Here is a 22,604-nt window from a genome sequence, read left to right as displayed (position 1 = left end):
GGTGTAAGAATCTAAACTTTGGTTTTTACAAAATAACATCTTTGATGACCAAACAATGATGGCTTTAGCTCAAAAAGAGTCAACTAGGCTACTCATTTCATTTCAGCAGAAATATACCAAAACTTTAAGCACTCAAAGATGGCAACATTACTTAAGACAAGACCTCAGAAAGCCATGGGTAAAAAATAATAAAGATGGTCTGAAATTCTGGAAGCGCTCTTACACCGGATGAGCGGACCCCCTGGTAGTTCAAAAACTTCCCCTCGAGTGTCTGAAGGGCCCTTCCTCATCTTGATTGCTACCCCTGATGATTAGCCCCCTTACCAAGATGCAGACAGGTCCAAGGTAGGGCTTTATAGAACAAATAGTCTAATTTAGTTAACATCTTAGCAACTAGAACCAAAAATAATTAGGAAGGAAATTGAAGTTCGTGGACTAAATTAAGTAGGGGAAATTAGCCATGATTTTATTTACTCCTGATATCCATGCCTACCGTAATGAGAAGCCACTGAAATTTGATTACATAGTATACAGAATAAGTAACAGCCATACACCCAGGCTACTGTTAACATTCTCCTTGTCTGTTGCTGTGTGGCATTATTTGCTCAGAATTCTAAGAAAATACACATGTTTTATGGATCAGAAATACCATTAAATAATGAATTAATTTATTTGTGGTGTGTCCTATTCCTATAGAATCCAAAGCACACTTAATAGATATAAGATTAAACTAATGAACAGCAAAGATTTTCTTAACCCTCTGATTTAGGTTTTAAATTTTTTTTAATGTTTTCTTATTTTATTTTTGAGAGAGAGAGAGACAGTACGAGCAGGGGTAGGGCAGAGAGGGAGACAGAATCCGAAGCAGGCTCCAGGCTCTGACAGCTCAGAGCCTAATGTGGGGCTCGAACCCACGAATCATGAGATCGTGACCTGAGCCAAAGTTGTACGCTTAACCGACGGAGCCACCCAGGCGCCCCACAGATTTTAATATTCCCAAAGACAGAGAATACCTTCCAGTTTCAGCTTCCCACACTGCAGCTGTATGATCAAAAGACCCTGTGATGATTCTGTCTCCGGAGGTGTTAAAGGACAAAGAGATGATTTCAGCCGAATGTCCCTAGAAAGAGAGTGGATACCGTCACACACACCTGTGGAAAAACACTCCCTACAAATGCACAATATTCTAGTTGATAAGAAAATGCTAGAAAAGGCAAAACTCTATACGGGGAAAAAAGATTAGTGGTTGACTGGGGGTGGCAATAGGGAGAGATTGCAAATGGGCACAGGTTTCTTTCCGGGGAAATGTTTGGAAACTAGAGTTTGGGGAAAGTGGGACTTGACTAAATTTTTCTAAAAGTTGACTTACACACTTAAATCAGGTCATTTTTACATTGTACAGCTATTTTTTTTTTAATTTTTGTTTCTGTTTGAATAGACAGGGCGAGAGCATGATTTGGGAAATCAGAGGGCTTTTTTCACATTGTCTTAAAAACACTTTTAGAAGAGCTGTATGCAGGGAGCCTGCATGGCTCAGTGGGTTAGGCATCTGACTCTTGATCTCAGCTCAGGTCATGATCTCACGGTTTGTGAAATCAAACCCCGTGTTGGGCTCTGCACTGACAGTGTGGAGCCTGCTTGGGATTCTCTGTCTCCCTCCCTCTCTACCTCTCCTTCAAGCTCTCTTGCACACACACACACACACACTCTCTCTCTCTCTCTCTCTCTCTCTCTCTCTCTCTCAAAAAATAAACTTAAAATGATTATAAAAAAAATAAAAGGGCTGTGCGCTTTATGGGTTAACAATAGGCAAGTTTGTGAAATAAAGTTAATAACTTAAAAAAAAAGGATATTCTTGGGGCACCGGGGTGGCTCGGTCGGTTAAGTGCCTGACTTCAGCTCAGGTCGTGATCTCGCAGTTCACGAGTCCGAGCCCCACATCAGGTTCTGTGCTGACAGCTCGGAGCCTGGAGCCTGCTTGGGATTCTGTGTCTCCCTCTCTCTCTACCCCTCCCTCACTCATTCTCTCTCTCTCTATCTCTCAGAAATAAACATTGAAAAAAAATTAAAGGATATTCTTATGATGACTTAACATCAAATAGGTTAATAAATATCTGGCCTTTGGCCTGACTTTCACCTGGTCCCTCTCTACGGTTGATGCATCAGACGTCCTGAGACAGTCCGAAGAAGCCCTTCTCTGCAGCAGATTCTACTCTGCAGTGTCTCCTTTGTTTCTCTAATTATTGTAGCAAATTAACATATATTACTTTTTTAAGTAGCAGAAAGGTTCATTTACAAATCAAATTTCTGGTTGATCCCGAATGGCAAAAAACTAAATGCGGCTGAACATGGCAATTCCGAACACACGAAACGAACGTGTTCTCTGGAGGCAGGCAGGTGTAAGTGTGCAGGGACAGATGCGTCCTTCGAGGACTGTCAGGCATGTGTCTGAAAGAGGAGGTAATACAGAGGCAGCCGCCCTCGGACAGGATGAGAACGAAGATCGAAGGAGGATGCTTACGCTAATTAAGGCTGGCACTCTGCATCCCTCGGCGTTAGTTAAAAAGGGTGCTTTTGGGGCGCCTGGGTGGCGCAGTCGGTTAAGCGTCCGACTTCAGCCAGGTCACGATCTCACGGTCCGGGAGTTCGAGCCCCGCGCTCGGGCTCTGGGCTGATGGCTCAGAGCCTGGAGCCTGTTTCCGATTCTGTGTCTCCCTCTCTCTCTGCCCCTCCCCCGTTCATGCTCTGTCTCTCTCTGTCCCAAAAAATAAATAAACGTTGAAAAAAAAAAAAAGGGTGCTTTTTCTCTCTCCGGGCCATTTTGTAACTTTCTTGGAAAAAGCTCTCCTAGGAGAGGGGTCCTGTGTTTAATGTCCATTTATAATTTGGAAGGATAGGGGGCGCCTGGGTGGCGCAGTCGGTTAAGCGTCCGACTTCAGCCAGGTCACGATCTCGCGGTCCGTGAGTTCCAGCCCCGCATCGGGCTCTGGGCTGATGGCTCAGAGCCTGGAGCCTGTTTCCGATTCTGTGTCTCCCTCTCTCTCTGCCCCTCCCCCGTTCATGCTCTGTCTCTCTCTGTCCGAAAAATAAATTAAAACGTTGAAAAAAAAATTATAATTTGGAAGGATAAGACTTGGGTTTTCCAGCTAGCAGTTCCCACCGATCGGCACAGAGAACCACCCTATTTTTGCACGGGGGTGTGGGCTGCGGTGGGGAGAAGCAGAGGCAGCAGGCAAGTGCTGGACGCCTGGTGGCAGTGGACAGAGGCCCCTGTGGGGACAGGCAGCACCTGGGCTATGGGCGGTGCCCTGTGGCCTTGCTCCTCCTTCCGCTGGCCCCTTGTCATTTCAGACTTTGGAACACAGAAGGCTTCTAAGACTGGGGCGGGGGGGGGGGTGGTGGAGGACGGAGCGAGCAGTCATCCTTTTAAGGAATCTTCTAGCAAGTTCTCCACTTCCGCCCCTTCCAGAAAGTGCCAGCCTCCTCCTACTTGGCTTTAAGACGGCGGTGGCTTTAAGTCACAGTTGGTATGGTTTACAGACTAAAGCCAGTCACAGGAAAGAGCCCGCGTGGCTTCCCCAGCTCTCCCATCAAAGCCTTGTGGAAGAGCCAGCAAACCAACCGGGACACTCTTTTCACTGCAGAGTCTGAAAGCCCAAGAGGTCAGTTTGCAATAAACACAAAAATAGAAACAAACTCAAATGATAGGCCGGTGCTAAAGGGCGGCGAATGAAAATGCAAGGCTCCGGAGGCTGTCGGCATTTTGAACGTACCGTCAAAGTGAGCGCTTCCTCTCCGTTCTGAATGTCCCACAGTTTGGCTGTTGTGTCCATGCTGCCAGTGGCCACGAGGGTGCTTTGAGGATTGAATGACAAACACACCTGAATTACAGGAAGTGGAAAAGATTTGAGAGAGAGAGAAGAGTTTTGCGCTGTCAATTTTGCATAGAAAAGCTTCGAGACGCAACCACCTTGGATTCAGCCTAATTCTTTGTAAACCACGCAGTGAAACATCAGATCCGGGTGGCCCGCCTTGCGCCGGTTCGATCCCGAAGCACTCTCCTCTTGGGAAGAAGCTTCCTGCTCTCCCATGGCACCCGGCTCAGGATTTCAGGGGCACTGGCGCCCCTCCCCGCTTCCAGACCACAGAACGCGAACAAAAGCAAACCCACCTCCTTCGAGATGAGATTCGTGTTTTCTGGCTTCCGGCTTCCGGGGTGTTAACTTCACAGCCCTTTCAATCCTCCCCCTCACTCACCAAGGACTTTGGCTACTGGATTTTAGTCTCAAGTCCAAGTCCTACGCGGCCTTCCTGTGAGGCACCAGTTCCGTACCCCAGACCCGTGACCCTGCACTCCCTTTCATAATCACTCCATGGCCACACCCTGGACTTTGACATCACTTCCTCTAGAAAATTCACTACCAATACATCAATCTCCAGTTACAATTTCCCAGGACTTCCGCTTCCTTCCTCACCAAGCCATCCCCAGGACATTTTCCATCTCATTCAGACCCCTGCCTTTTCCCGGCCCCTCATCCCCCACTCAGCTGACATCTTGAGAACATGGCTCCTGCCAGTATCCTCAATACCTTCACTCCCTGTCTTTCCACTGCGCCATCGGTAAGACTCCCACCAACTGTAGCAACTGCCACTGCGTTCACTCACTTGCCCTCCGTCACCACTTAGCTTCAGAAAACTGCACAGCAGGTTATGGCGTTGCTCGTTCGTGCCTTCTGTCCTCAGCTGTGTGCTCAGCACCCTCCCCAACGTGAACGTGCCTCTGCCTCAGTACATGGTCCCTCCCCACTCTTGTCCCAGTCTGTTTCACCCCTCCTCCACAGATAGCCTGGCCTCCTACTATTTCCCTGAGAAAACTCATCTTGGGGGGGGGGGGGGGGCGGGACTTCCTCACCTGGGCCTCTCCTCCCTTCCGTCCGTCTCAGGTGCAGAGGGATCCCTTCGCCCTTCTGAGACACCCTCTTGCCCACATACCTAGGAGCCACGTGCCCACTGATTTTTTCTCTCCTTCTGGACTAGATCCCTCCTAGTGGCCTAGAAACATGCTTGGGCTTTTCCCACATAAAAACAAACCCTCCCTTGACTCTATGTGCCCCCTTTTCGACTACTTTTTCCCTTTCACCACCAAATCCCTGACTGCCCATGCCCCACTCTTCAACTCTGCTGGAACCACTTTGGTTAAAGGGCCGATCCAATGGCTCTGTCGGTCGTCCCACTTAACCTCCTTGACATCTGCAGTGTTGACCCCTTTCTTCTCCATATTTTCTTCCCTCTTGGCAGCCATGACCCTGCTCTGCTTGTCTTCTTTTGCTTCCTATCTGTTTTTTGTATCTTTTGGAGGGTTCTTCTCTTCTCCGTCTGCTCAAGATGCCATCACACTTCTCCCCACACTGACCCTTTTCCTTCCAGAAATTTCACTTCCTCGGTGGTCCCCACTGCCACCCTAATACCACTGACTCACCCACATATCCATGTCTCCTGCCCAGACTTCGCCACTCAATTCAAGCCCAAAGGGCCTCCGATGGACATCACGCGGGCAGCTTGGACCAATCAGTCTAAGACACGTGAGTCATATGAACACAGAGCTGCTTTTCCTTCCATATAGAGAATTGGTGAACGGTACTGCCATTGTCTGAAATCAGGGAATCTCTCTGGGGGCCCTTTTTTCCTTCAGGTCTCACATCTACTTGCTGACCCAGTCCTACTCCTCCACCACCTACGCCTCCGTCATCTCTGCTTGGAAACAAGATGCCCCGCCGGCCCCTACCTCCGATCACGCTGCACACTGCCAAAAGAATGATCTTCCCAAAGACTCAAAGTGACCACGCGATCCCCCAGCTTAAGAGTCCCAACAGCACAGCACCATCCACAGGATGAAGCCCTAATTCCTTAGTATAGCATAGGAATCAAAACTACGGGCCACTTCCATCATGCTCACCGTGCGATGTGGCTCTGAATGGGTTGCAGGTGCCAAGATAAGGTGCCTTGAATCCAGGCAGCTGGGCAGCACAAGGGGTCCTCAGCCAGCACCCCTGCCCATGGGCAGAAGGCAGCTCCCCTCCCTGTGTCGCATGGCCACATTGGCATATTCTGTGTATATCACCCCGGGGTGAGGCTGGGAAGCGCTGCTCTGGCCACACAGAGTCACCCGAGTTCAAAAGCACCCACCACCGTTGCACTCCTCCTCTGGGCGTGCTGCTTCCTCGTCCTGAGTACACGAGCAAAGTCTCTCCTCAGCACCCCCCTACTGGGTGCTCCCCTCTGTGACCACACTAAACTCCCCACGAACTTCTAGCACACCCACAAAGCATCTTTGAACTTATTTATTGGTGCCTCTACTCCCTCTACTAAAGTACAAAATCCCTGCAGGACAAGATCTATGTGTGATTCTATTTGGCATGCCAAACATGTAGGCCAGGGCTCGACACGCAGCCAATATTTAGTAAATATTTATTGAATTAATGTTGTTGACTATGAAAAAATCAATATTTTCCTAGGAACCATATATAAAAAAAATTTTTTTTCAAAGTTCCAAGGGAGTGTGAGAATGAGGATTATGTCTTTTTTATAACTTTGGGTAAATTACGTACTCTATGCCTCAGCGTCTTGGACTGTAAAAGGGGGAAATATCTAGCCCTTAGGGTTGTTATGAGATGCAACTAAGCTAATATATGTGAAGGGCTTAGGACAGCGCTTTGTGCACACTGAGCGCAATTAACGAGCCGGTTATAGTTTTTCACTGCATTATCCCCCAGTGTCTAGCAAAGTATTAAACATAGCATGAGCCCTTATTGGATGAGTACACCATGAGTTTGAAGGATAAATATAAATAAATTTTACTCCTAAAATAAGCAGCTTGTTTATTTTTAAAAGCTATCATTTGTTCCATGGGGTGCCAATTATCTCACTAATTGTTATAAGCTGTAACACAGAATTGGCCAAGGTCAAGGCCTCCCAATAGTGAAAGCTATTCAGAGTATCAAACTATTTATGCAAATTTGAATTCTAACGATATCCGGGAAACAATCAGCCTAAATATTTCCCATGATATATATATATATATATATATATATATATATGTATATATATATATGTATATATATGTATATATGTGTATATATATATATATATATATTTTAAAAAGGTACTTTAAAAGCTATGTTAAGAATTTTATCAACCCACATCAATTCAATCCTTCAAAAGCAAGTCAATGAAAAAGAAGAAGTCAGATTGGATATTGCACTTAAATGTTTATCATATTACACATCTAATTGGTCAATGCAGGATGCAGGTTATTGAACGACATCTTTAATATATAAACACTCGAATAGCTTGTAATTTACATAAATGTCACCATATGAAATAAATGTAAACTAAAAATACTGGATAGAATTATCAAATTAATCATGAAGGTAGAACCACCACTTTTATATAATGGACTCCTAAAAAGAAATAGCAATGATGTGTTGACATAGGTCCATCAATTGTAACAAAGGTACGATTTTGGTGGGGGATGTTCATAAAGGGACATGCTTGGTTTTGGGGGGACGGGAGGGGATATATGGGAAATCTCTGTACCTTCCACTCAGTCTTGTTGTGAATATAAAACTCCTGTAAAAAATAAAGCCTATTAAAAAAGAGAGAAAGAGAAAAGCGAAGAAGAAGAAGAAGAAGAAGAAGGAGGAGGAGGAAAACAACAACATAAAAAATATAACAAAATAAATATACTCACTATTTCTGCTGTATGACCTCTAAAGGTATGGTAACATTTTCCCGTGTCTACACTCCATAGCTTACAAGTCTTATCAAAGGATCCAGTGGCAATTTTGTCACTAAAATTTAAAACAAAGGTAGATTTTGAAAACAAATTCAAACACACTGTATGAGACACTGAATTAAGACAAGACATTAATACGTAGGTCTGTATCTACTCAGAAATTTACTTCGTTTTTGAAACAACAATCTTACGTTTGTTTCGGTGGATAACAATTTTAAGGTCTGATTTTTCAATAATATAAGATGATGCATTTAATTTAAAATGTTTTACATCGAAAGTATAAATTTATGTTTGGGATTACAATCAGTTTTTAAACTAGCACAATGAATATGGTAAATTTTTTAGTTTAGAAAACTCCTACCAAATGGAAATTAAAAATGTATGAGAGGCAGGAAACGGAAAAATTCTATTAGATCTACTGACAAGGATAACATTGAATTTAAAAGAAGAAAAATGAAAAGGTATAAATCCAATGAACCACATGGCTAGATGAGTTTTTGAGAATTTAGTGTCTCCTTGGGAAAATAATGCTGCTAATATTCCAATTGTCAGCTCTTTGGTGAAGGAAGACGGTTTTCAGAGGAAATATGGTGAGACCTCAGTCCCTTTCAAACAAGAGGCTTTCCATGTACACCGCAGAGCAGGGTTACTATCAATACCAGATAGATAAGAGTAGGTTGGCCCGCATAACCTTTGACCATGGAACTAAATCTTTTCCTTTACCATTGACCCCTGTCTTTCATAGCAACTCATCAAAATGCTTCACCCAACGGGGTCACCGGTTATACTGCAAGCTCATTGTTCAAGACCCTTATTGGGTCTTAAGACCCAAATACGTATCTTAAAGCAAATTCTATGTGCTTGGCACAGTCATAGGATTTATATTTTATCCAAACTAACATTAATGCCCTGTATCTCTCCTTCGCTCTCAGGCCACCCACATAAGTATTTCTGTGGTCTCTGATACTAAAGGAGTCAGGTCCTTTCTGTCCATGCTCCATGCTCCAGGGACAGACTGTTCTGGAGAATACCCACCCACCCAACTCGAGCTTCCTAACACTCAAGGCTGGTTGTCAACCCAAAGTCTGCACTAACTCTCTCCCCATCTGGTCTGAGCGTTTCTCATCAGCTGCTGATGTCCAACTTCTGCTCAGATATGCTGAGAGCACTGTGTGCTCTTTATCAGCTCCTTCCCTCCACTTTCCAGCCCTCCTCCCCTTCAGACATATTGTCTCAAGTTGCTGCTGTTTCTCTCTCAGTTCCTGTTGGATCACACACTGCTCTCTACACCCATTCGCCACTACATTATAAAAGATAACACTGATTTCACAGTTTTTAGAATTACTTTATAGAATCAAACCTTACTTCCGACCCAATGTATAAAACATGTAAGAACTAACCTGGTTCTTCTATCTCTATCTCTGTCTTTCTGTCTCTCTGTCTCTGTCTCTGTCTCTCTCTCTCTCTATCTCTCTCTCTCTCTCTCTCACACACACACACACACACACACACACATACACACACACACCGTCTCATTCTCTGGTGGCGATCTTGAATCTTGAACTCACTCTGCTGAACCCCCAGTGCCCCCAAAGTGCTGTGAAAAAGGCTGCTTTAATCCATACGTAAATCATCAGACTATGTAATCAGACAAGCGAGTTTTTTGTCAGGGGGTCTTGGTAGAATCCAATAGAAAGGCCAACAGATGAAGAGTTCCTCCCCTCACTATCCCCCCAAAACTTTGTTCTAAGATAGATATGCAAAAATATCCTGTCTTGTAAGTATAATATTATAGGATATTATATTATATCATGCAGAACATACTGTTAAAGTCCTTTAAATAACACTGCAAGTAAAGTAGGAATTATAGTAGAGGTAAAGCATTATCATTTATAATATCAATTAAATCTCTCTCCCACAGGTTGGTGCAATAAGGCATTATAAAAACTATCATTCTCTACAATGTAAAACTGCATACATCAAAGTTAAGTTTTTGGTAATGTAATTGGAATACTTAATCATTTTAATGTACCAATTAAGTTTGATTGTGCCATCACAATTGATATGATTTAAACTTGTTACATCTTAGAAAGGTATAATGACATTAGCAACCTACATATCAAGTTTTTAACGTATATGGTATAAAATTTCTACTTTAAGTGCATCAGATTTTGATAGGATTCCCTTTATCGCCCCTGCCACTACCCTAGACTGTTCTCATCGTCCCATGAATGTATCTTTTTATCTGCCTCCTAACTAAATTCCTTGCCTCCTGTTTCATCCCAATCCAAACCCTCTGACCCCTTCTCTCTGCCAGAACAGCCCTCCCAAAATGGCACTTGCATTGCGTCCCTCCTTTGTACACAAAGCCTTCATGACAACTCAGTCGTCGAGAACAGAGTTCAAACTATGCAGAACACTCTGAGCTCACCCACTTCTGATTCTCACCAGGAAACATCCACTAGAGAGCCAGGGGCACTGGGGAGCCGGGCAAAGCCCCACCTAGGCCATGGAGCTGGAGGGTGCCCTCCCCCAGGGTGCCCTCCCACCTCCTTTATTTTCCACCTCCAAGCTTCTGCTGGAGTTGCACATCATCCTCACAACCTCCACCAAGAGAAATCCCACTGGCCTTTCTCTTCTAACTTTCAAGCCATTTACTGTTGTGTTCTAGTCATCATAATACTATCATAAAAGAGACATATTTACTGAGACAGCTTAGTGAATGGAAAAAGTCACAGTGGTCAGTCATGAAAGACACACATTAAAAACCTTTACTCAAATACACAAGGCAAAGGCTTTTTCTTTGGCTACCTGGAGCTCATTATCTGCCTTACAGAAATCATATCCAACCTCTACAAGCTCCAATTTGAGAACTTAAACACACTCGTAGGACCATGTGAGTACAAAGATAGTTCGAGATGTCTCCTAAGCACACTTGTAGGACCATCTGAGTACAAAGATAGTTCAAAATGTTTCCATGCATTTTCTAATGTTTACACTGACCTCACCTACAACTTCACTCACTAGCAATTTTTCAAAGATTTACCTTAGCTATGTTTTCACGAAAAAATAACAGCTTTCTTTTCACACGCATATTTCATTAGTTTAAGCACTATTTAATTCAATTCGATCATTAAAGTTGAAATCACAACAAACATAAGCAGATTTATGGACAAATACAAGTAACTCATGGTGGACTTAGACCTAACCGGTGGGAAGAAAAGCTGAGCACACCAGCGGATGGCCCAGTTTCTGCAAATATCCAGGGAGCCTTGGGTACCAGCAGTACGTCATGCAGAAGGAGAGCTAGAGAGAACACTGGTTCATCTGTTGAATCAGTTAACTAGAGGCTGGTCTAAAAATGCTATTATATCTTGTACTGTTATCTAGCATGCCACTGGACCCATTTTTTTTTTCAGCTAAGACTGTAAATTAACTTCTGAACAAGGTAAACCATGCTCCGGAGGTATGTCACATTCTCCAGAAGCCAGTGCTCTAAACATCAATAGGACATAAGTGCCTGTCAGAGACCTCCCAGGGGACGGGACTCAGCCCTGCTTGAACTTGGGACTTCAGCTCGCCTCTTAACTACCCCGTGATTTTGACAAAGGTCCTTAAACTTTATATACTTTATGTGAGAAAAAGAAGACCTATCCCCAAACTCCTTTAAGCACCGAAAAGGGTATTTAAAAAGCTTTCAAAGCACACATCCAGGCACTTGGAAATTTTAGTTCTCTTTTTCTTTTCATCCCCCAAAAAACAGAGGAAGACATGAATAAATGGAGAGAAAATAAAGGATTTAATGGATTAATGAGGAAGAAGTGAATGACTGAATGTCTGTTTACCCATATGGATTGTTGAATGCTATGGCATAAACCACATTCCGGTGGCCCTCCAGGGTATGAAGCTCCTCTCCAGATGCAGTATCCCAAAGTTTACACGTCCGATCATAGCTTCCTGTAATAAAGCTAACACGCGGGAGACAAATAGATCACAAAGTGACAACAGCAGCGTGTTAATAAAGACCTCGTTTTTTCACCTACAAGATTATAACCCCATTTATCTTGCTCTTCTTTGTTTTAATCTTTCTTTATTTTTGAGAGAGAGAGCAACAGAGCATGAGCAAGGGAGGGGCAGAGAGAGAAGGAGACACAGAACCCGAAGCAGGCTCCAGGCTCTGAGCTGTCAGCACAGAGCCCAAGGCGGGGCTCGAACTCACAAACCATGAGATCATGACCTGAGCTGAAGTCAGACGCTTAACCAAGACTGAGCCACCCAGGTGCCCCATCTTGCTTTTTACAAAATGAAATCGTGTATGGAGAACCGTTAAATTGGGAACAATAGCTACATCCTTTTATTAGGAACTTTTTTAATTTTATCCCTAAACCAAAACGGAGCCACTAAATCAGATTAAGAGTAATCCTGCCAATAATCATTCTTATAAATAATTACGACTTAAATAATATTAATCAGCAACATTTTCTGAAATTCTAACAGATCTCAATAAACAGTATCGTTCTTCCCATTAGTCAACCCATAAAATCTTAGCATCATCTTTGGTTCCTCTAATCCCCTCACATACCACACACAATCTATTAGTAAATTCTGTGAGCCCAATCTCAAAATACACCCCTAGTGTGGATGCATTTCACCAGGATCCATTGCTTCCGTCTCTTGCCTAAACAATGAAACCATCTTCTAATAGATCTTGGCTCACACATGGTCCTTACTCCCTATGAGTCTGTCTTCCACACCGAAATTGGAGGTTTTGTTTTTTTTTTAACTTCCCTCCAATGGCTTCCTAACAATCTAGAGGAAAATTCAAACTTCTGCTCATGGCCCACAAGACCAACAGCACTGGCTGTCTCTGGGACCTCACCTTGACCCCAAAGCACACCCTGAGCAGGCACATTCACCTCTTTGCTAGTCTTTCTTCTACCCATCTGGTTTACTGCCATCATCCCCAGGACCTGGAACATGACTGGCAAACTAGCAAGTGTCAGTGAATATTTACTGAAGATTAGCAATCCTCTTACATGACCATTCTTCTACAGGAATAATTTGTACGTTGGCCTCTCATATGTAGTTTTTTATTTTAGAGAGAAGGAGCACATGCAAGTGGGGAGGGGGAGGAGAGACAGAGGTAGAGAGAGAGAGAGAGAGAGAGAGAGAGAGAATCTCAAGCAGGCTCCATGTTCAGCATGGAGCCCAATGAAGGGCTCGATCTCACGACCCTGAGATGACGAGCCAAAATCAAGAGTTGACCACACTGAAACAACTGAGTCACCTATGCACCCCTTGACCTCTAATATTTTAAAGTTAAAAATACTATCTTAGTTATTCCTTAAATATTCCACTAGGAAAGCTACTTTCCCAACACAGAAAAAAGTGCACAGAAGTAAAAAGCTGGTCTGCAATAAAAAAGAATGAAATCTGGCCGTTTGCGACAATGTGGATGGAACCAGAGTATATTATACTAAGTGAAAAAAAGTCAGTCAGAGAAAGACAAGTATCAGATGATTTCACTCATATGTCGAATTTAGGAAACACAACAGATGAACATAAGGGAAGAGAAGGAACAGTAAGATAAAAACAGAGGGAGGTAAACCGTAAGAGACTCTTAAATACAGAGAACAAACTGAGAGTTCATGGAGGGAGGCAGGCGGGATAGGGTTAGAGGTAGGGTTAGGGTTAGGGTTTGCTAAGTGAGTGATGGACATTAAGCAGGGCACTTGTGATGAGCACTGGGTGTTATACAGAAGTGATGAATCATTGAGTTCTACTCTCGAAACCAATACTGCACTGTATGCTAACTTAAATTTAAATAAATTAAAACAAATAAATGAAGAAATAAATTAATAAATAAAATTTAAAAAAGCAGTCTGAGTGTCAAGTGGTAACAATAAAAGGTAAACAGATAAATGATAAATTCTGACAAGGAAACTCAACCAAACAAAAGGGTTGACAAGGCAGTGTACCTTTGATTCTTCTCCAGACACTTCCTCTTAGCTTTTCAGGGATGTAAACTGGCACAGTCGTGATGGAAGATAGGATGGTGGGTCCCCAAAAAAATTAAAAATAAAACTACCATATGATCCCACAATCTCACTTCTGGGTGTATATTAAAAAAATGCAATCAGGGGCGCCTGGGTGGCTCAGTCGGTTGAGTGTCCGACTTCGGCTCAGGTCACGATCTCGCGGTCCGTGAGTTCGAGCCCCGTGTTGGGCTCTGTGCTGACGGCTCAGAGCCTGGAGCCTGGTTCAGATTCTGTGTCTCCCTCTCTCTCTGCTCCTCCCCTGTTCATGCTCTGTCTCTCTCTGTCTCAAAAATAAATAAACGTTAAAAAAAATTTAAAAATGAAATCAGGGTCTCATAGAGGTATCTGCACTGCATGTTCTTTGCAGCGCTGTTCACAATAGCCAAAACACTGAAACAACAAATATCCATCAGGGAATGAATGTCATACTATTTAGCCATGAGAAAGAAAGAAACTCTGCCACTTGCAAAAACATGGACGAACTTGGAGGGCATTATGCTAAGTGAAATAAGCCAGACACAGAAAAACAAGTATTGTCTGATCTCACACACAGGTGGAATCTAAAAAAAAGTCAAATTCATAGAAGCAGACAGTAGAACAGTAGTCACCAAGGACTGGGGAGTGGGAGAAATGGGGAGACATTGGTTAAAGAGCATAAATTTGCAGTTATGTAGGATGAATAAATCTAGAGATGTAATGCACAGGCATAATCACTATAGTTAATAATATTGGCCTGAGCTAGAACTGATCCATGAATTCAGCAAAGTCACAAGATATAAAATTAGTGCACAGAAATTAGTTGCATTTCTATACACCAATAATGAAGCAGCAGAAAGAGAAATCAAGGAATTGATCCCATTTACAATTGCACCAAAAACCATAAAATACCTAGGAATAAATCTAACCAAAGACGTTAAAAGTCTATACACTGAAAACTATAGAAAGCTCATGAAAGAAATTGAACAAGATACCAAAACAAAAAACAGGAAAAATATTCCATGCTCAAGAATTGGAAGAACAAATATTGTTAAAATGTCGATACTATCCAAAGCAATCTACATATTCAATGCAATCTCTATCAAAATAACACCAGGATTCTTCACAGAGCTGGAACAAACAATCCTAAAATTTGTATGGAACCAGAAAAGATCCTGAATTTCCAAAGCAATCCTGAAAAAGCAAAACAAAACTGGAGACATCATAATTCCGGACTTCAAGATGAATTACAAAGCTGTTATCATCAAGACAGTATGGTACTGGCACAAAAACTGACACACAGATTAATGGAACAGAATAGAGAACCCAGAAATGGACCCACAAACGTATGGCCAACTAATCTTTGACAAAGCAGGAAAGAATATCCAATGGAATAAAGACAGTCTCTTCAGCAAGTGGTGCTGGGAAAACTGGACAGCGACATGCAGAAGAATGAACCTGGACCACTATCTTACACCATACACAAAAATAAACTCAAAATGGATGAAAGACCTCAATGTAAGACAGGAAGCCATCAAAATCCTCGAAGAGAAAGCAGGCAAAACCTCTTTCATCTTGCCCGCAGCTACTTCTTACTCACATCTCTGGAGGCAAGGGAAACAAAAGCAAAAATGAGCTACTGGGACCTCATCAAAATAAAAGGCTTCTGCACAGCAAAGGAAACAACCAGCAAAATTAAAAGGCAACCGACAGAATGAGAGAAGATATTTGCAAATGACATATCAGATAAAGGGTTAGTATCCAAAATCTATAAAGAACTTATCAAACTCAACCCCCAAAAAACAAATAAGCCAGTGAAGAAATGGGCAAAAGACATGAATAGACACTTCACCAGAGAAGACATCCAGATGGTCAACCAACACATGAAAAAATGCTCAACATCATTCATCATCAGAGAAATAGAAATCAAAACCACAATAAGATACCACCTCACACTTGTCAGAATGGCTAAATTTAACTCAGGCAATGACAGATGTTGAGGATGTGGAAAAAGAGGAATGCTGGTGGGAATACAAACTGGTGCAGCCACTCTGGAAAACAGTATGGAGGTTCCTCAAAAAATTAAAAATAGAATTACCCTATGACCCTGCAATTTCTCTGCTGAATATTTATCCAAAGGACACAGACGTGCTGTTTCAAAGGGGCACATGCACCCCACTGTTCATAGGAGTGCATAGCCAAAGTATGGAAAGAGCCCAAATGTCCATCAACAGATGAGCGGATAAAGAAGATGTGCCATATATATGTGTGTGTGTGTGTGTGTGTGTGTGTGTGTGCATACACACACACACACACACAATGGAATGTTACTTGGCAATCAAAAAGAATTAAATCTTGCCATGTGCAACAACATGGATGGAACTAGAGTGTATTATGCTCAGCAGAATTAGTAAGAGAAAGACAAATATCATATGACTTCACTCCTATGTAGAATTTAAGATACAAAACAGATGAACATAAGAGAAGGGAAAGGGAAACAAAAATAATGTAAAAACAGGGAAGGGGCAAAACAGAAGAGACTCATAAATATGGAGAACAAACTGAGGGTTGCTGGAGGGGTTGGGGGTGGGGGGATGGGCTAAATGGGCAAGGGGCATCAAGGAAGACACTTGTTGGGATGAGCACTGGGTGTTATGCGTAGGGGATGAATCATTGGATTCTACTCCTGAAATCATTATTGTACTATAGGCTAACTAACTTGAATGTAAATTACAACATAAGTAAATAAAAAATAAAATAAAATAATAATTCTGGCTTGAATACTGGAAATACACTAAAAGAATAGATTTCAAGTGCTTTCTTCACACACACAAAAAGTGGTAACTGTGAGGAGATAATATGTTAATTAGTTTGACTGCAACAATTATTTCACTATGTGTATGTACGTCAAATCATGTGGTACACCTTAAATATATATACAATTTTATTTAAAAAACATTTATCCTTGGTTGTTAAAAATTAGAAATGAAGAATAGAAAGGGAAATATAGAGGGGCACCTGGGTGACTCAGTTGGTTGAGTGTCTGCCTCTTGATTTCAGCTCGGTAATGGTCCCAGGGTCATGGGATCAAGCCCCGAATCCAGCTTTGTCCTGGCAGGACAGAACCTGCTTGGGATTCTCTCTCCCTCTCTCTGCCCCTCTCCCCTGATCACTTGCTCTCTCTCTAAAATAGAGACAAGAAGGGAGGGGGGGAGGGAGGGAAGGAGGAAGGGACAGAGGGAGGGAATAAGGGAGAGAGGGAGGGAGGGAGAAGGAAGGAATGAAGGAAGGAAGGAAGGAAGGAAGGAAGGAAGGAAGGAAGGAAGGAAGGAATATATAGAAATAAATAGATGGAGCACAGAGGATCCTTAGGGCAGAGAAACTGCTCTGTGTGATGCCTTAATGGTAGAGATCTGTCATTAAACATTTGTCAACCCATAGAATGAAAGAAAGCAAGAGCAACCCCTAATGTAAACTATGAAGTTTGAGTGATAATGATGTGTTTGTCAATGTAGGCCCATCAAATGTAGGAAATGCACAATCCTTGGGGGAAGATGCCAGTGAAAGAAGCTGAGGGTGTGTGGGGGCCAGACGTATGTGGCAAATCTCTGTACCCTCTTCTCAATTTTGCTGTAAACCTAAAACCACTATAAATAATAAAGTCCAATAATTTTTTTAATATTTTTTTCATCTCAAAAAATTAATAAAGGAACTACCCTATGACCCAGCAATTGCACTACTAGGTATTTATTCAAAGGATACAAAAATGTTGATTCAAAGGGGCACATGCACCCCACTGTTTAGAGCAGCGCTATCAACAATGGCCAAATTATGGAAAGCACCCAAATGCCCACTGACTGATGAATGGATAAAGAAGATGTGGTTTATATGTACAATGGAATATTACAGATCGACAAGAATGAAATCTTGCCATTTGCAACAATGTGGATGGAACTAGAGTGTATTATGCTAAGTGAAAAAAGTCAGAGAAAGATAAGAGAAAGATACATATCGTATGATCTCACTCATATGTGGAATGTAAGAAACAAAACAGGTGAACATAGGGGAGCGGAAGGAAAACCAAGATAAAAACAGAAGGAGGCAAACCATAAGAGACTCTCAAATACAGCGAAGAAACTGAGGGTTGCTGGAGGGGTGTTGGAGGAGATGGACTAAATGGGTGAGGGGGACTAAGGAGGACGCTTGTTGGGATGAGCACTGGGTGTTATATGTAAGTAATAAATCACTAACTTCTACTCCTAAAATCATTATTGCACTATATGTTAACTAACTTGGATTCAAATAAAATTAAAAATTAAATAAAATAAAAGCAACTTTTCGACTTTGGGTGCAAGAAAATAAATAAATATTTTTTCATTTAAAATTTTTAAAATTTTAAGTTTTAAATAAATAACAGAAACTTACCAAGACCCCGATTTATTAAGTGCAACATTAGTCAATGGCAGTATATGTGCTCTGAGAACCTTCAATGAAAGAAAACAGCATTTGTTTTAAACTTAAAAAAAAAAGTTTAAATCATTAATTTTCATTTCAAACCAAGGAAGATATTCAAGTTTATCTTATTTATACATAATAAGTGGACAATATTCACTATCTGAGCAGAAGAGAAAAAACTACGTATCTCCTACCATTAAGACCAATAAAACATTTGGTAGTTAACATAATTACAAAAACAATATTGGATCTGTGTTTTCCATGAAATGGCTTTTAAGATAAATTACTGCTATTAAATAAGATACCAAATAGCATTAATTTATAATATTGTCTTTTTTTTTTTTTAATTTTTTTTTCAACGTTTATTTATTTTTTGGGGGACATAGAGAGACAGAGCATGAACGGGGGAGGGGCAGAGAGAGAGGGAGACACAGAATCGGAAACAGGCTCCAGGCTCCGAGCCATCAGCCCAGAGCCCGACGCGGGGCTCGAACTCATGGACCGCGAGATCATGACCTGGCTGAAGTCGGACGCTTAACCGACTGCGCCACCCAGGCGCCCCTATAATATTGTCTTTTAAATACTGCACATGATTTTGTCCATAGGCATAAAAAGCATATAGAGGAAATACACTAAATACGTTTCAAATGCAGATTTTGCAATTAATTAATACTTCTGGAATCCTAACGCTCCTCTAGAGTCAGGATGGCTCTTATTTCATTTATCTTTCAATTCCTACACTGTCAAGCACAGAGTGGATACCTTAATCAAATGAACATACATAAATTGGATAGTCTGTTTACAGATGGAGTGATTGGCTAGGCTGGGACAGTCCCAGTTACGTCTGCTGTGGGGGCATAATTATCAATAGTGTCTGCTTTCACTATCAAAAATGTTCCCATTGGAAGATAAATTACAAGGTCACTCTAGTTATAGAGCTGATATTTGAAGTTAAATAGTGCCACCTGCTGGAAAAATAAATATTACAAGAATAACTTCCTCATCTTTCAATAATACATTAAAGGGATGACTACAAAAGATGTAATTTTTTTATGAGACAGAATATGTCAAATATATAGATAATAATATTTCCTTTTTAATCTTTTAATGTTTATTTCTTTTTGAGAGAGAGAGACAGAGAAACAGCGAGCAAGGGAGGGGCAAAGAGAGCAGGAGACACGGAATCCAAAGCAGGCTCCAAGCCCTGAGCTGACAGCAAAAAGGCCAACGCGAGGCTCGAACTCATGAACTGTGAGATCATGACCTGAGCATAAATCAGATGCTCACCCGACTGAGCCACCCAGGCGCCCTGATAACAATGGCATTTCTTAAAAATTCATTTAGATCATAAAAAGAAAACCAGTGTGATATGAAGCAATATTAGAATAAACTATTAAATATTGTTAAATAATTAAGAAAAACTAAAAGCTATTCCTGAGTAATTGACTACATTTGTTATACTTTAAATTTAATCATCGAGAAAACTATAGAGAAAAACAGGCACATTTACATTGCATTAAAATTATTATATAAGCCGTATCAATAAATAATTTCTTGAAATATAGTTTAGTTCACATGGAAGCAGAAAATAGTAAGTATTGATATTCCATGAAACAGAACTTCTTAATATTACTCCAACTGAAAAGAAACTTCAATTATTCAATAACTTGAAGCTACCTTAATGGTCATCCTTTAAATGGAACATCGTAAAGAATAGCTAAACTTACTACAAATCTTTTTTTAACTTCTCTCGAGAAACACGTTTCAGTTTCATTCAGTCAGTAAATAAACACTTGCTGAGACTGAGTCTTGGCAAATATATATGAGACACCAAGGGAAAGAGAAAATTTAATCTGCATTTTATCTCAGATTGATCGGATGTCAGTCAATTCTTTGAAGTTCTTCTATTTGGTCATTTTAAAACATGCATTACCTGGGGCGCCTGGGTGGCTCAGTCGGTTAAGCGACCGACTTCGGCTCAGGTCACGATCTCACGGTCCGTGAGTCCGTGAGTTCGAGCCCCGCGTCGGGCTCTGGGCTGATGGCTCAGAGCCTGGAGCCTGCTTCCGATTCTGTGTCTCCCTCTCTCTGCCCCTCCCCCGTTCATGCTCTGTCTCTCTCTGTCTCAAAAATAAATAAACGTTAAAAAAAATTAAAAAAAAATAAAACATGCATTACCTTAAAAAGATAGAATTGGTGGTTGCTGTGCTGCCTGAGTTTGTCTTGTAATCTCCGTAGTAAAAGCTTTACTTGGTCTGATCGTGAAGCTGTGATTACCGGCTCCGCTTTCTGTATCTCCTCTACTAAGGCATTGACGTCCGTACTGAAATTCCCACACACAAAAGTTACTATTTTCTATACCAAAATTTGCACACACACACGCAACCCATGAAGCATGACATAGCATTTATGAAGCACATTTATAAAATGTAAAAACACCATCAGCTTTACTAAGAGATTTCTGGGGAAGGGGGGGGGGAATACAAATCAATAAAGAAATCAAGTCTCCCTGAAAGTGGCTTGGGTTCTTCAGAATGATTCTTCATTAATTGTGACTTCCCCGTGGAAAGGGGAGCAAGGATATTGATTTGCTTACCTAAGAAGGTCAAGTGCAGACTGAGCTCTTTCTCTTTACTTTTTTCCTGCTTCCTTTGTCTCTTTAATGAACATATACAGATTGTTCCCGATACGACTATACTTTGTGCCTTCCATATACTTTCTTGTTTAATCTTATAACAATCCTCTAAAATAATGCTTTTATCATAATTACTTTGGTGATGAAGAAACTGAGATTTGAAAAAGGTTACGTTTGAAATACTTTTTTTTTAATTTTTTTTCAACGTTTTTTATTTATTTTGGGGACAGAGAGAGACAGAGCATGAACGGGGGAGGGGCAGAGAGAGAGGGAGACACAGAATTGGAAACAGGCTCCAGGCTCCGAGCCATCAGCCCAGAGCCTGACGCGGGGCTCGAACTCACGGACCGCGAGATCGTGACCTGGCTGAAGTCGGACGCTTAACCGACTGCGCCACCCAGGCACCCCTGAAATACTTTTTTTAGGGAAGGAGCAAGTAGCGAACCAAAAAATGAACATTCAAAGAATGATGATGATTATCATTAATAATTCTTACGGGCTACAACATCATTTTCTTAAAAAAGAACTGCTTGGGGATATGCAGATTCGAGGCTTCCCTCCGTATTCAAATAACCTGTAGCGATTCTGGTAAATTTTGCCAGGCCAGAATAATAATTGTTCAGGACAAAGAATAGCGTCTATAAGCCACAAAGCATCCAAAATGGGGTCATTCTGCAAAACATGTCACGAACATGTCTCAAAGATGTACTGTCCAGTTCCCTCCCTTCAAGAAAGGACTCGGGGCCCCGCTGGGGGGCAGGTGTTTAGGTAGCTGACAGTCTCCAGCGGCCGCTCCTTCGGGATCCACCTCAGCATGGGAGCCCGAGGCATGCTTTTCCCTAGCGGCCCCGAGCCCAGGGCTGAGCCCAAGGTCAGCCTGGCCATTTCTGCCCCGCAAGCGACTCTCACCAATGAGCTTTACTCTGGAGCTCCCTCGTGGGCTTGGCAGAAAATGTTATCACCTCTGCATCATCGTGGCTGATGGCTCCTCGTGCTGAGCCTTGTTCCATCCCGTCTGTCACAGATGTCACTTCCCAATAAACCTCTCACCCACCTGCCTCCGTCTCAGCCTCTACTGCCCAGAAATGCAAACTCTGATAAGCAGGCCTTGGTCTTCGTAAATAAACATCTCCTGAGCTCCAGTCTTGTGTAAGGGACTGAGTTAGAAGACGATTCATCCCACCTACATTTACTGAGTCCCTACTACGGTTGGGCCCTGGGAGTGTAAAAGATGTCAGCTCGGCTCTCAAGAAATACAATCTATCGGAATAGGAGTGAATATTTAGAACAGGAATGAATCAGAGACAGTTTACAATGATGAGTTGGATGAATTTCCAGAGTCTGTTGTCAAAGCAGTTATACTTTCATAAGAATTAGAAAGATAATAATGCCTCTTGGAAAGGTTTCCAACAAATGTTGTAAAGCAAAACAGATTTCCCAGCAAGGTCTAAATTAACCAGATATTTAATCTGTCCATCCCAACCCTGTGGAATTCGAATTCTAATTCTAATACAGTAACTCGAGTGTGCCCCATGTCATGCAAATGTTTTTATATGCAGAATTCACTCAGCTTCTTGAGCAGAACTAGAAATAAGATCCGTCCTTTCTCTTTTTTACTTTGAGACATTTATTCACTACATAGGATGACTACAGCATCCCCAGGATCTACACTTCTTTTTAATGTTGATTTTATTTATTTTGAGAA

At 41.8% G+C, this 22,604-nt stretch overlaps 1 protein-coding gene across 1 annotated transcript in view; it reads right to left on the bottom strand.

Annotated features, from left to right (window-relative positions):
* Window positions 1–22,604, bottom strand: part of DAW1 (dynein assembly factor with WD repeats 1) — a 47,822-nt gene that overhangs the window by 11,515 nt on the left and 13,703 nt on the right. Inside the window, exons 3-8 of the mRNA XM_043578052.1 lie at window positions 20,443–20,587; window positions 18,235–18,293; window positions 11,641–11,763; window positions 7,751–7,850; window positions 3,774–3,881; window positions 1,014–1,120 (exon numbers count right to left, since the gene is read on the bottom strand). Coding sequence (XP_043433987.1) covers window positions 1,014–1,120; window positions 3,774–3,881; window positions 7,751–7,850; window positions 11,641–11,763; window positions 18,235–18,293; window positions 20,443–20,587 — 642 coding nt within the window. The remainder of the gene's footprint in view (window positions 1–1,013; window positions 1,121–3,773; window positions 3,882–7,750; window positions 7,851–11,640; window positions 11,764–18,234; window positions 18,294–20,442; window positions 20,588–22,604) is intronic.

Source organism: Prionailurus bengalensis, chromosome C1 (genome assembly GCF_016509475.1).
Source record: "Prionailurus bengalensis isolate Pbe53 chromosome C1, Fcat_Pben_1.1_paternal_pri, whole genome shotgun sequence".
NCBI lineage: Eukaryota > Metazoa > Chordata > Mammalia > Carnivora > Felidae > Prionailurus > Prionailurus bengalensis.
This window is presented reverse-complemented; position numbering and strand designations above follow the sequence as displayed.